We start from the raw sequence: 15210 nt of genomic DNA, 5'->3' as shown, positions 1-15210 counted from the left end.
ATTTAAAGGGATATTCCGGTGTAAGTTTAATCCATGGTCTAAATCACCGTGAAACTGTGTTAGACTCCCTCTCGAGAGATCAAGTTAGCAGACCGCTAATTTACGGAGTTTTATCAACCTCAGAAACGACCGCACGACAACAATACACTGCAGTAAATGGATCCAAATATAAACCGCCACCAAAAAGCCACAAATAATGCTCAGAACAGCACCAAACTTCAGCAACAGTACAAATAGGGTCTCAGCACATAGTCCGGGGCATCTAACCTCCGCTAGCTTAGCTGGATTTCTACTGTGAAGCTAAAAACAGATTTCAACTCTCCTCCATCAGCTTCCGGGTCGGGGAAGTCCCGACGCGACGATTACCGAGTGCAGTTAGAAATGCTCAATTCCGTTCTTTTCCCTGTCCGCTCTCGATAATAACTGTTATAAACTGGCAGGTAAGACACATATGAACTTTGATTGCTTTTCCATGGAGTCATAATCACACATTTTCATCCATGAGCCGCGGAACTCTACTGCACTCGGTAATCGACTCGTCGGGACTTCCCGTCAACAGGAAGCTGCTGCAGAAGAGTGGTAAATTTAGTCAGCTTTTCAGTAGAAATCCAGCTAAGCTAGCGGAGGTTAGATGCCCCGGACTATGTGCTGAGACCCTATTTGTACTGTTGCTGAAGTTTGGTGCTGTTCTGAGCATTATTTGTGGCTTTTTGGTGGCGGTTTATATTTGGATCCATTTACTGCAGTGTATTGTTGTCGTGCGGTCGTTTCTGAGGTTGATAAAACTCCGTAAATTAGCGGTCTGCTAACTTGATCTCTTGAGAGGGAGTCTAACACAGTTTCACGGTGTGTTAGATCATGGATTAAATTTACACCGGAATATCCCTTTAACATTACTGTGTTATTGTCATCATTACAGGTGAGTGACAGCAGCCTGATCCTGGAGCAGCTGGTGGAAATTGACATGTTGTCGCAAGAGAGCGAAGCCAATTCTGTAAGTAAAGACGTAGAAAACACGCGACTTTCTTTACAAGTTCAGCTCAAAGAAGCTTCCATCTTTTTATGTACTTTCACTACGATTCTGATTTTCCGTCTTCTGTTACAGAATTTCTGCTGACCCCGGCTGTGGCTGAGACAAGGTAACACAGGAGCCAATGCAAAAAGAAAAAAAGAAAAACACTGACGCCTCCTCAGCTCAGCTCTCGGTGGAACCGCGATGGAAACACTGCTCACTCGGTCACACCAGCCAACACAGAGGCACGAGAGAGAGAGAGAGGACATGTAAAACCTTCTGAACTGCATCACTTCGGCGTGTTTTACTACACACGGATTTAACATTTTATGCAAAAAAAGTCAGAATTCACAGGGAGACTGAACCACTGAGCAGGAGGATCCAAACATCTGTGGACTCAGGGTGTCGTGGGAAACCCTGTTTTAGATATTAACTGTGAGTCATGGTTTGATTCTTAGTAATTAGACAACAGCAGTTATATTTATCTGTATTCTACACTCTGTAAATTCTCACATACACCCTGGTATTCAAACAAATTAAGCCTGCTCCAAAAACAAAAGATGTTTTACGATACAGGTCATTCAAGAACGGGAGGTATCTTTTCAAGGAAGGATATGAAACAAACACATTTAAAACAAACAGCAGTGAACTAATGTGAGGTAAATAAAGTTCCTGGCCACTATTTGAGAATTTACAGTAGCTGTAGCAGTATTAGTTTCAGTCCCAGGTTGCGGTACATGGACCCACACATGCAGTGTTAGCGAACAGTCCTCGCTCTGGTCAGATGAATGTATAATCCCTCTCGAGTCTCTGAAGCAGTGTTTTGGTGCTGTGTGTGTGTGAAACTGAAACAAAATGGCGTCACGCTTTGACGCCGGAGAAGTCGATTGGTCGACGGGTGTAAACGGCACCTCTGGATTATTATTATTTTTTCATTTTTTACGGTTCTGTTTTAGAGCCTGACTGAAAAAATGTCAAATGAGAGAAATATTTTACAGGTATTTATAGTTTTGAAGAAGTTTTAGAGATTATTTGTATGACACAAATCAAGGATATCTTTCTTTAAGGAAATCTCTCAAAATGGTACATTTTGATGTCGATTTTAAAATTAATATATTTCAACTGCTGTAGTTACAGGGGAGCTGTATCCCTATTTAATGACTTTTTGAATGAAGGTGAATGTGTATAGATTGTGTACATACTTAGATTTATATAAACAAAACAAACTTTTCCTCTAAGTGATATTGCAAAACAGCAGTTTGGAGTTTTAGTCCAAAACATTTCTCAGAGAGCAAAAATATTTCATTGGTTGAATTAAACTTCAGTGTTTGGAGCTAAAGACCGACGAGACAACGAGACTACGGGTCCATTAACGGACTTACTTCAATGTCAAAGATTTTACTGGACAAAATGTAAACAAAGTGTTCAGATACATGCAGTATGGTTGAGCACTGGTTAGTTAACATGCTAGCTAACTAGCTCTCCTAGCTTAAAATCAGCTAGCTATTGCTATTATTGGCGAGTATCACCAAGTAGAAAAAGGCTTTGCACTCTAAGATATTTCTTTCTCTTAGCGTGTTGCTGATGCATTTTATCCATTCTAGCGACAATGGGAATGTTGATCAGTCCACCATTTTGGGTCAGGGTCAAATATCTTGACAACTTTTGGAAGAATTGTCCTGAAATTTGTTACAAACGGTCAAAATTCCAGTACATGAAATATAAAAAACTTTGATATAATTTAGATTTTATCCCTAACTTTGTTTTTTGAACAAAATACCTGCAAAACTAACGACATTCCCATCAGTCTTTAGCGAAACTTAACATGCTAACATGCTAAAGCGGAAGATAAGCTGCCGATCCTGATCAGAGTTGAAGTTCTATTGGAAAAACGGTTGTTTTTTTTTTCTCCGCCCACTGAGATTTGACCAATGAAATGATTTCTGCCTCTCCAGCAGCTTTGCCTCTAAAAACAACACGTGTACATCAGCTGATTAAACTCCACGCTACTGCGGTTCGTCTTGAAATGACACTTTATGGCTGCGATGTGCCGGCCTCTCACATTACGAGCTCTCTGTCGGGCTGAAGGACGATTCAAAAGCTTTGTTATCGCTGTGTCGAGACATAATAATAACGTGATGATCATAAATTCTCTCAGATGAATGTTCAGTTTGACCTGGTCCGTATAAAAACAGATGAATAATGCTGAATTAAAGTTAAAGGAGACGACTAACAGCCCGAAGCGATGCGAGCTCAAACTGTAGCATTTTTGGGAAATGTCTCATCAAATCAATTTGAAAGGTGCTCTGTTTCCTCATTAGGTGCTGTCTCATATAAGCTTTTTAATTGTGAAACTGGCAACGCAGACTTCTGAATCCCTCTTGTCTTTTCTTCAGCCGGTCCAGAAGTCTGTAAAACACACACTGTAAGAGTACTCTGCTTTAAAAAAAAATGAGAAAACAAGAATGTGAAAATGCAAACTGACTGCAGAATGAAACACTGAAGAGTTTGTATTTTTAATTTTATCGTCAATCCCCGTGTTTCCCCCTCGCGTCCTGTCAGCTCTCGGTACGGTGAATTATACCTGTGTGCGAGCAGATTGTAAGAAGAGAGAGCGTAAAGCCGCGCAGCGCTCCTGAATGTCAAACTCTCTGCAGAGATTTTAAAAAAGGCAACCAGAGAGCGTGACGCGAACGCTCGTGTACAGAAACTCCCGATGTCGTCAGATGAATCATTTCCTCTTGATTTTCACTGATGCGGTATACGTGTATGTTGGAAGAAGTTTTTTTTCTTAATTCATAGATGGATATTTTATCAACGGCTAAATACTGTAATTCATGTAAAGTACCTTAAGATGCTAAAAGACGAAGCATAATGCCTTAGATCTGTGATTCTCTGTCTGGTGTGGAGCTGTTGACGGTTTACACGTGTTTCACGTCCTGCTGAGCGAGTCTTCATACTGTAGTTTTAACAATTACACAACCAGGATTTTTACATTTTCCTCCCAAGAAGTGACGCTGGACGAGCTGTTTAAACCCGCCAGCTCATTAATTAACAGATGAATAATTCTGTGTTGGAATTTTGTTATCAAGACGCAAATAATTTGTTATTTCAGCGGATCTCTACTGACGTTGACTTTATTAACGTCCAGAAATGGAGCGACCCCTCATCCTGATGCAGGATTATTAAATTCTGACATTTAATTTTTTTTAAAAAGTTCAAATGTAACCTAATTCCAATCACAACAAGAAATCCTGTTTGTGAAGATTTCTCTGTGTGCAGCTGAAAATCATTTTGAAGTTTTTCTCCCAAACTTTTTCTCTGAAATGTTAAACTTTGTAGCCGCACAAAGACTAAAATAAAAAGCTCAAACAGTCCAGACTTTAAACTTTAAACCTTCCACGGATTGAATGTACATGAAAACAGATATTATACTAAATAGAATAAATGTCAAAATGAAGCAGGCAAATACTTTTTTGTTTGTTCAACAACTGGAGTGGCATCACTGCGCTGTTAAAGGAACATTTCACTGAGATGTTTTGTCATTATTTTTAAAAATGTGCTTATTTTTCCTTATAATTTTATTCTATTTAAAGCCACAATGTGTAGAACTTTCTATAAATCTTAAATTAGTCTTATGAAGTGAAATGATCCTTTCAGATCTGTGTTTTTTGGGTCAGGCGGGTGTATTTAGTGATTCTCCCACCGGGTGGCGCCGACACACACAGAGGCTTTAAAGACACAGTTCACCCAAAAATTACAAACGTGGTCATCATCTCCTCACCTGCAGCTGATGGAAAGTCAGGTGAAGTTTCGTGGTCGACAAAACATTTCTGGAGCTTCACAGCAAAACAGCGTCGCAGCGTTCTCCTGAGCGACTGAAGTAACTGGAGACGTGTTTCTTGCACGAGATCAATCATGCGATGACGTGAAAATAACATCTTTTCAAACACATTTTGGATCATTTAGGCAAATTCTGCAACACCGTTTTGCTGTGAAGCTCCACGAAACTACAAAACTTCACCTGACTGTCCATCAGTATGTGGCTGAGAGGAGAATGACTGAAGAGAGTCTTTTAAATGTCTGCAGGTCTGCAAACAAACAACAATGCAGGCAGAACATTTAAAAACACATTTTCCATTTATACTAAACAGTAAATCAGTGCTAAGCAACAGGTGTTATTTTAAACAGATTGTGCAGCTCAGTGAAAAAGACATAAATCTCAGAAAGCGTTGAAATACTCTCTCAGTAAATCTACCGGGCCTTCACAGACGTCGCTGTCGGCGGTTCTGAAGAGTTCTGCCCTGATGTTCATATTAAATATCTCAGCAGCGACACAAAGTCCAGCACGTACAGTTTATTATCACAGTGTGAGTGTGTTTATTATGCAAAAGTCCGGACGTTCACACCACTTTATGCAAGCTGTCGACTCTAATGTTGCTTTTGCCAATGCTGCTCGTTAATTTATGATTCATGCCACTGTAAATAAATTATTTTTATTGAGCCGGAACGCCTCTCGTCTCTTTATTTCACCCAGCGCCTCTTTATTGTTTATTCATTATTTACAGGAACAGTAATGTGACACTGACGGACTGTAAGTGAATGAATTATCGACCATGATGAAGCAGAAAGTCCTGATTGTTCATCACTGTTGTGGAGTGAGTTGTTGTGTGTGCAGTGAGCTCAGAGCAGCAGCAGGGGGCGACGTCCTCCAGGAACTTCACATGAACACAGGGTGATCATCAGGATGTAACTAAGTACATTTACTCACAGCTGTACTTAAGTATCATTTCGAGACACTTTTGTATTACTTGAGTATTCACACATTCTGCGCTGACTTCCACTCGACCACATTAAGGAGGCGAACATTGTACTTTTTGAGAATTACAGATATTTGATAACAATAGTTACCTTCTAGATTTCACTCTACATCAGAGCCAAATTAATTTATTCTACTCTAATTAATTCAAAACAAGCAAAACAAAGATATTCAGAAAAATGCTGAAAATTGAATCTGATAATCGACAAGGCCGATATATATCTCCCTAAAGTTACTTGCTATCAATTATGACTTTTTGGGTTTTACAGCACTCCATATTAATTTAGTGTCATGTCATTAATCCTGCAGATGATCTCTGGACACTCATTGGATGTCTAAATACGTACAGTTTATAATAAGTGTATTTGTTGCTAATATGCTATAAAGTTATAAACATGTGACGACCTCTCCCAGGCTTCTATGAATGAATATCATGAGGGTTATCTTGGCTTATCCTTTGACACTAAACCTTTCTAAACAACACTTATAATAAGAAAGATATCTCGTTGTTGTATTTATGTCTGATCCAGCTATTTTTGGAGCTGAACTTAAACTTAAAATCTGTCTCTGGAAATGCCGCTTAAATCGTCAGATTAAACTGATCCTCCACTTAAAAAAAGGACAAAGTTATAATGCACATCCACATCTAACAGGCCAACAGTTGGAACGTTAAATTAGCTGGAAAAATGTGAAGCTGCTGCAGTGACACACCCAGATTCATGTGGCGTTCATGAAGTTCCTCATTTCAAATGTGAAGCCTGGATGCGAGCGAGGAAGTGAGCCGCAGCCAAATGTCTTCAGTCACGAGGGTTTTATTAATAATACATGTGCAGATTTACACCACATATACGTACACACTGTGTCGCCTCGCCAGACTACGTCTCCCTGCAGAAAGGAACTTGAAACCGGTCCAGGACCTGATGTCCTCTGCGTGCCCTCTTCCAATCTAATCACGCAACAATGCCGCTGTCTGTTCCAACTCACTCTCAAATAAAACCCCTTGTATTATTATGAAATATAACGACTATTCACCGCGACACACACGAGATGCCGTGCTGTGCTTGGACAGATAGAGTCACTGAGATAAAGCGTGCAGCTGATTGCTGAAGGTCATGAATTCATGAAAGGTCATGAACTCTGTCTAGTGTAGTGTTTAAACAATCATGTAGTAACAGTTAGGAATGGTTGCAGACAAGTATCATATCACTTTATTGCATAATATATAAAATACACACTAAAAAAACCCAAAGATGCTGCAAGACTTCATATAAATATTTTAGAGGTATCTGAGATTTTCTTATCTGCAGGTTATTGAATTCTTTGTTTCATCCACCACATAATAAATGTAGTAATCTAATCTCTTTGTGCTGCAATATGTCAACTTATTACAACACACTTCTTTATTGTTTGTATTCCAAAGAAACTCATGAATTGTTCCAAAGAAACTCATGAATTGTTACTGGAGGTGTTTCATTTCCTGACTGAAGGACATATTCTCACCGTCATTGGTTGTACTATATTTCCACGGTACGTGATGTGGACGCTCATTGGTGGATTCAACTGTCAGTCACGAGAACACGTCGGTCATTGGCTCTCAGGCTCTAGCTTTGTCCCAGAGAGGCAAAGAGGGTTAGAAAAAGTGAAGACCTCTCACTCTGACTGTACTGCGCAAAACTGGGAATGAAAAGTGAGCAAAACATGACATAGTTGTCTGTTTATAAAACAAAATATACTAGTGATTAACTGCAATAAAATTATATCAACTTGAATAACAACTCAAATTATTCAGTGCATTTTTATTATTATTTGTTAAATTGTGACAATCATTATTTTTTTTTTGCTGTTAAGAAAGTTTTAATGTTCTTTGAAGATTAGTTCTTAGATCATATTAACATCCTGATTTCTTTGATATGACTTTGAATATTGAGATTTTTGGTCATGTTTGCACTTATAGCTCCATGTCTAACAATAATGGATATATTACTGTGTATTCATGTGTTTGTTCTCAAATATGCAACGAAATGCAAAAATATACATTTTGTCTTAAATCAAATCATTGCTATTACAATGCATTTAATTTATTTAATGCATAAAATATTATTAATTAAAAGGAAACATTTTGGCATTGTGCTAACGCTAGCTAATGTGAAAAGCAAAAACATACAAATAAAACATTTAAAATGCACAACTGGGGTGTTAAGTATGTTATTTATTTTAATACTTCAATAATAGATTTAAAAACTACAGAAGTTGGAGGTCGGTCAAAGGTGACATGGTGTCGTTGGTTACATTTTGTGACAAGCTAACGTTAAAATACAGTCGAGTGGGGTAATGTAGCTGAACTACTGTTGAACTGTTGACCAAATAAGAACTACAGAATAATGGCACAATGCATTTCAATTAGTTTTCCCAAATAATCTGCATGATTTGATTTGTTTGTTTATCTTTCTATCTACAAAATTAGATAGCACAAGTATCAGGCAGTCTAGCCTAGCTAAAGTGTGCGTTAGCCAGCGTTAGCCAGCATCAAAGTGTACTGAGTTGAGCAGAAGACTTGTGTTTTATGATATCAAATCATAATTTTGTATAAAATTATCGTGTTCTTTCTTTCTTTCTTTCTTTCTTTTTTTAATCGTATTAAGTGAATATCACATATTCATGTAGGCTGCTGTACTCTGGCTAATGTTATCGCAGCATAGGCTAACTGCCATTACTGAATCGGTTAGCATGTAGCCACCACTCTACATCATTCTAAACATATAGATATTTATTTAAAGGTAAATAAACTGGATATTTGTGCTCTAGAAGCTTAAACCACAATTAATTACATACCTTTCTGTTGACTTGTTTACTTTACAGTGTGTAAGTAAGCGCTAACTAACCCTAACTGCCGGTCTTGGTAAACCGTGGAGTGAGTCATCTCGCTCCGTGTAGGATCTTCGGTCAGGGGGGTGTGTACGTGCGTCCTGAGGGCGGCAACCACTGCAGTCCTACTCCGGGATCTCCTCATCCTCTCACCCCGACAGAGCCACTCGCTGCCGCAGGCTTCTTCAGTCGTGCTCGCTTCATTACTCGGCAGGTGACAGGGAACCGGGAGACAGACGATGGCTGGCGCGGCGGCACCAAAGCGGCAGGACACCCGGAAATTCTTCGAGAATCTGTCCGGCGCTGGTAAATCCATCGCGGTGCTGACCAGCGGAGGAGATGCCCAAGGTAACGTTGCGTGACAGGAGTTCCGTTATCGGACAGTTGCGTTGCCGGGTCTACCTTTCACACCACTGTTACCTCAAAAAGTGCGTCTAATAACAGCAGGGAAACTAACCAAGCTCCCGATTCACGTTTTCTGGCTTTATTTTAGAAAACGTTGAGCTAATTTTGACCGCTTTCTCAAAGCGACACGACCGTTAAACCAGCAGCTTTAAGCTAGCTTAGCTGGTTTTAACATCAAACACGCATTTCCCTTTTAGACTAGCTGTTGGCAGGTTATGTGGAGAATATCTTGCTTTTATGAGGATGTTCATGATGGAGGTCTGTCAGAAGTAATCACCTGTATTTGAGTGGAGGAATGACAGGAGCGCGTTAGCCTGAGACCTGTCCGATAATGGACTCAGGAGTGGACAGTGTTCTCCTGCTGTGGAGCAAATCAGCCAAGGTGCGGGTTAAAACACGTCTCTGTGCGTGACAGAGAGGAAAGTTTGCTTTATTACAGTCCTGCAGCTGTATTAGTTTTATTATTATGCTTCTAATTTGTCATTTTATTTATTTATAGCGTGTTAAATGAAGCTGAATGGCGGTTATGCAACAGCTGACGCTCCCATTCACATTTCTCTGCAAGGATGCTGCAATATTAATCAAACAAATGTGCGTTCAGTATAATATTTAACCATATTAATAATCCAGGATTGCTTTTTAAACATTAGCACATGTTGGAACAGGTGCTTCTTGATCAATAAGGCAGCTCTGATATCAACAAGTGATCGTGATGAGTGGAGAATTCAAAGACATCTCCATCTTTATATATGTGGTGTTTCTTTATCAGCATGCATCCTGCAGCTCTGCCTGACATTTACTGTATAGGAGCTGTGTTCCCTGCATAATGCAGATGGTACGTGTGTGTGTGTGTGTGTGTGTGTGTGTGTGTGTGTGTGTATGTGTGTGCGTGCAGAACATGTGATTTAATCATCAAATGGATCATTAGGAGTCCAGACAGAATGCAGCGATCTTACTGAAAGTCTAAATAATAAGATTACTCAAATCAGACTGTCTATGTTTTCTCTCTAATGATGCATTATGATGAATGCACCATGTATTAATAACTGCATTAAAGCCCTGTCGTGCTCTTTTGCGAACATGAAAGCATTCAAAGTTGCCAAAGTTATAATAGAATGTAAGTAAAAGTTAAATGAAGTAACTGTGATTGAATCAGCTTCCGGTCAGAAGCCTGCACATCACAGTAGATGTGTAGAAACACGTGTCTTGCATCACGGAGGATGAGTCGTGAGAGGACCAGAGTCAAGCTAGCCAGACCAAAACACCTCACATCCGAGTGACCCTTTCACAGTAAATGTGCTCTGTCCCAGTTTGAGATTCGGTGCTTTTATTCTGAAGGATTTGTCTGTTGACTTCCGGCCTGTGTGCTGGCCTCTTGACACATCCTGTTGCAGGAGGGATGTGCAGCCTACGTGAGGAGCAGCAAGTATGCAGCCGTGTCTCATGTGCTGGTGAATGGAGGAAGAAAAAGGGAATTAACGCAAATAAAAAAACAACATTTCATGCCTTTAAAGTCAGATTTCTGTTATATAAATCATTATTATTGTATTGTAATAATGATTAATAATCATGCAATATCTCCAGAAATTAATTATCCTAAATTATCACCCTACATGTATTTTTACCCTGACACGTATCCAACAGTATACATCCTTCTATGGTTGGTGCTCTGCTATCTCTTCACACAGTGCTGGAGGTTCACCACAGCTATTGTTGGCTTGTTGCGTAACACCGTGTGCCTATAGGCTGCTGCTGATGTGATATCTGACTGCAGTGAATCACAGCTGTTCACTCTCGTGCTGGTATCACAGTCGGCCTCTGCGGTATTAACGTGTAACGGCGTGTTTTAATCCTGGCGGCATGATCGAAGCTTCACGTCGGAGCGGTGCTGTAATGTCGAAGTGATGCACGGTGTCAAACATGAGTGTACTGGTCACAGCTCAGTTCTTATGAATATCAGAATATTGATATAAGGTTTCTGACCTAATCTGTGTTTGCCTGGCTTCTCAAGGTTCTCTAAGATGTTTTAGCCATGCACATTTATTTCTTTGTTGGTTTGTCAGCACGATTACACAAAAACTCCTCAACCGATTTCCACGAAACTCGGATGGAGGATGGATCTCGGCCCAGAATAGACCCCATAAACTTTTGGTGTCGATCTGGATAAAGGGACAACTACAGAAATGTTTTCTCGATCACTTTACTTATGTGAGATGGAGCTTTTTTTAACGATAGACCTTGACTGAAGTATGTGCTTTACTGAGGAACATTTTAGTTTTTAGAATATGTTTTTTTTCCAAGTTCAATTCAGACTCAAAAACTAGATTAATAAACAAATATCAAATGAACAAAAGTGACATCACACAAATGATGATTTATGATGTTACTATGAAGGGATTATCGGGATTTTTGTCATCTGATATCTGTAACTAGTCTGATGAAATGACAGATATCTTCCCCTTTTCTGTATTTAATGCTCACCTAGGGGTAGGAAAGGCTCACGTGTTGCAAGCAAATATATATGATTTAATAGTTCTTCTTCGTCTTCTTCTTCTTCTTCTCTGTTGCTACGGTTACTGGACCACCTTTAAAGTTGCCAAAAGCCCTCCGACAGTATCCAGTAAAGAATATTCTCAAAGTATTTCACTGTGTAGATGGATGAACAGTATGCGCAGAGTGTAGAGAGTAAATTCTCTCTGTGCTCGTTGAAAATCTGTTTTTTAAGAGGCGACATTTTAAGTTGTAAGTCAGTCCTGCTCCAATATTCAGCAAACACAAAGCGTGACGTGGAAACCTGAAGCCTCCAGAGCACAAACACTGAGACCAGACTTTACTTAGTCATTTATTCTGAACTTTTAAATGAAGGGAGAAGGAATAAATGCCTTTTTTATGGGATTTTATGTGGGAAACCATGTCGGACACACATTAGAGAATTATGTATGCCTTCAGTACATGTGTGGAGAGGATCTTTAACCTTGGCCAGAATTTTCCTCCCACCCTGAGGAGAAAACACACACACACACACACACACAAACACACACACACACACACACACACACACACACACACTGGAGATGTTTAGTCACTGCGGCAGGCTGGAGGGAAACTCTCACAGCGTGCCATGAACTGTGAGTGTGAGAGCTCAGCTGGAGCCCAGAGATGAGAAGCATGTAGCTCACGACCATTAAGAATTCATTTGCTGTATTCTGTTTTTATAAGACTCCTTTGTACAAGTTGTACATATTGTCCAAGTTCACATGTTTTCCGCCGGTCCCCCTTCGACCAATCAGCATCGTCCCGGTCTCTTAGCAACACTACCTCACCCCCTCAGTGCTCGTTAGCGTACAGCGCGACCTGCGAGCGCATCCAGGCCGGCACACTGTGTCTCTTTCTGTGAGGTTTCCCCCCTCCGGCGTGCGTTTATGCATGTTACCCACATTTGAATGTTACGACTGCATCCTCGAGTGCAGCAGCAGTCACAGAAATGGACTGTTTAATTTAATTCTTTCAGGTAACAGGCAAGGGTATGAATACTATCGGAAACACGTCCAAAAAGATCTCAGATTAACAACTTTTCGGTGTTAATCCACAACTAGGAAATGTTTTTACCGCGTGTTGTTCATACAGACAACATGCAGCGCTGTCGTCCTCGTCCAGTAGTCACAGCCCATGCAAATTCTGTGGACGAGCGCCAGTGAATGGAACATGTTGTTTGAAAGCATGTCGCGTGGGAGGATATTTGGCTGTGAGGGGCAGATTGTGCCTGCCGCCTGCTCGGCTGCACTCAGGCTGCCACACAGAGCGAGCCCAGAAATATAGAACATGTCATCATCTTTGTGTCGTATGAAAGAAGAGCAAGGACGGTTGAAATTAAAGTTTTAAAAGGCGTGACAATTAAGCGGTTATTTTAAAAAAATGACGCATATATTCACAAATGTTCATGTGTGGCCTATTTGTCTTATCGGTGATCTTTTTATTGTTGTCTCCACGCCCAGTCTTTCCGTCAGGCTCATTAAAGTTTTATCACCGCTCTCAATCTGCATGCAGGTCACAGCGCCGAGGCAAAGTGTCAGACCGTCTCTCAGCCGGTTGTTCATCAAATATATATATATCTGTATTTTTTTTTTTAATCCATCAATACTGTCGGGATGTCAGCCAATTTCACTAAGTGCTCCGGCAGACACATCTGTGTTTTGGCACAAGATCCCCAAGGGCTTTCTCTTTCTCTTTCGACCTCTTTACCTCTCCTGCTGTCTGCTGGTCTGTCTGGCTGCTGCCGCTCCCTCTTCCTTGTTTTCTCTCTCGGTCTCTGTGTACAAATTCTCCAAAGACTGGAAGAAGGAAGCTTTGTTAACCTTCACTTGGAGTAGCAAATGGAGCTGCAATTAGTCAAATGAATCGATAGGTTGATGATTTGCTGCTTTCTGTGGGCATTAATGATGACACGAAGAGTCCAGGAGTTTTGGACTGTCGGTTGGTCAAAAGAAGAGATTTGTAGACGTCACTTTTTCTCAATTTTCAGACATTTTAAGATCGATTAATGGTAAATATAATGGGTAGATTGATTGATAATGAAATGGTTTGTTAGTGGCACTCTGAGCTGGTCGAGTATGATAGAAAAACAGTGTCCTGAGCTTGTTTCATGTAAGAGTTTGGCTGTAGTTTTGCCTCCAGAGAGATCAAACTGTTGTCACTTAAGTATAGCAAAGACTCCTGAATTACATGTTTTAAAAACAGCAGTGTGAAGTTCACTGGATAATTGGATGCTCACAAATACGCCTCACACCTCCTGGAAGTCTGAATTCTTGACTAAACTTACTAAATGTCACAGCTCATTTCAACTGCAGAACCTGGAGACAACACGCGCCTTAAATCCTAAAGTTTTATCCTTCATTCTCAGTTTATGTACATCCCTTGGCTATATGGATACTGTGTCAAACACATCAGGACAGGCAGGAGAATGCTTTTTGAGAACTCTTCTCTTTCGTCCTTCAGGTATGAATGGCGCGGTCCGGGCTGTCGTCCGAATGGGCATCTACGTGGGGGCGAAAGTCTACTTCATCCACGAGGTGAGACGTGACTCATGACTCGGGCTCCAGACGGGGCCTCCGGGGAGTCTGCAGCTTCCATCACATCAACAGTGAGACAGATTAGTGCTGACGACCTGGGCTGGGGTCGTCTTTGAGAGAGCCAGCAGGAGCCAAAGACCTGGTTTTACTTTACAGGTGGTGACAGAGCCCTGCAGAATCTGGATTTGTTAAAATAAGTTAAGATAAGTTTGGTTGGGTGTTGTTTACATTAATGCAGCGCTCTAACGCCTTCATCTATACAAGGTCCGCCTCCATGTCATGTTTTCTCATTTGTCCCCAGAGGGAAATTACACTTCCTTGTTTCTGACGGAAACTATTTACATTCCCTATAGGATCCATCTTTATTTATAACCCAGTGGAAGTGAGGCAAATATTTGCATTCATATCAGCTGAATGTACAATGCAGATTCTTCTGATGCATCCATCCTGAACACTGGCTCGTTCATAATGAAAAGCCTCATTTCAAATGCGTTTATTACAGATAATGATGAATCTAACAAAGTCATTTCTCATATGCCAAATAAAAACAACCTGTGGCATCTCCACCCAGGTGTGCATAATTAATATTCCAGGTAAACTGTTTGTCTTGATTACTAATTATAGTTAAACAGCGTTAAAGTAAGATGAAGAGAATCCTGTGCGGCACTAATTAAGGATAACCTGCACCAGAATTATTTATCACAGTGATTTAATATCAAAAAAGGAGAAGCAACAATAACTCCCTGCCTCCTGAACTCCATCCAGTTCTTCCATATCGAATGTCTGAGGATATATTTACAGTTTCTAATCAGCATGACGCCACTGATGGCAGTGACACGGGCAGATACAGACGATCTGGTTTCAGTGTGGATATAATTGGATTACCAGGGGCAGACTTCATCCTTCACTGTCTGCACTCCCATCCCCATCAGCCTCGAGTAACCACTGGGCTGTGAGTAATGACAGCAAAGTGCCACCATTTATTTTTGGTTTGGACTCCAGCTGGCTGCAAGGGCTGCAAGTAATGATTGTTTTCATTG

At 40.5% G+C, this 15210-nt stretch overlaps 2 protein-coding genes across 12 annotated transcripts in view; both read left to right on the top strand.

Moving 5' to 3' along the window:
• Positions 1-5516, top strand: part of LOC115572684 (nuclear receptor coactivator 2-like) — a 53455-nt gene extending 47939 nt beyond the window's left edge. For all 8 annotated transcript variants that reach the window (XM_030403035.1, XM_030403034.1, XM_030403037.1 and 5 more), the window contains 2 exons: positions 920-994; positions 1106-5516. In XM_030403035.1, coding sequence (XP_030258895.1) covers positions 920-994; positions 1106-1117 — 87 coding nt within the window. In that variant the 3' untranslated portion in view covers positions 1118-5516. The remainder of the gene's footprint in view (positions 1-919; positions 995-1105) is intronic.
• A 3287-nt stretch (positions 5517-8803) lies between these two features.
• Positions 8804-15210, top strand: part of LOC115571900 (ATP-dependent 6-phosphofructokinase, platelet type) — a 29353-nt gene continuing 22946 nt past the window's right edge. For 3 of the 4 annotated variants that reach the window (XM_030401528.1, XM_030401529.1, XM_030401527.1), the window contains exons 1-2: positions 8862-9044; positions 14097-14170. In XM_030401528.1, coding sequence (XP_030257388.1) covers positions 8936-9044; positions 14097-14170 — 183 coding nt within the window. In that variant the 5' untranslated portion in view covers positions 8862-8935. Of the gene's footprint in view, positions 9045-14096; positions 14171-15210 lie in introns of all 4 variants that reach the window. The other variant, XM_030401525.1, reaches the window with a different exon arrangement.

Source organism: Sparus aurata, chromosome 21, assembly GCF_900880675.1.
Source record: "Sparus aurata chromosome 21, fSpaAur1.1, whole genome shotgun sequence".
Classification (NCBI taxonomy): domain Eukaryota; kingdom Metazoa; phylum Chordata; class Actinopteri; order Spariformes; family Sparidae; genus Sparus; species Sparus aurata.
Note: the sequence above shows the minus strand (reverse complement) of the source record. Positions and strands in the feature narration are given on the sequence as shown.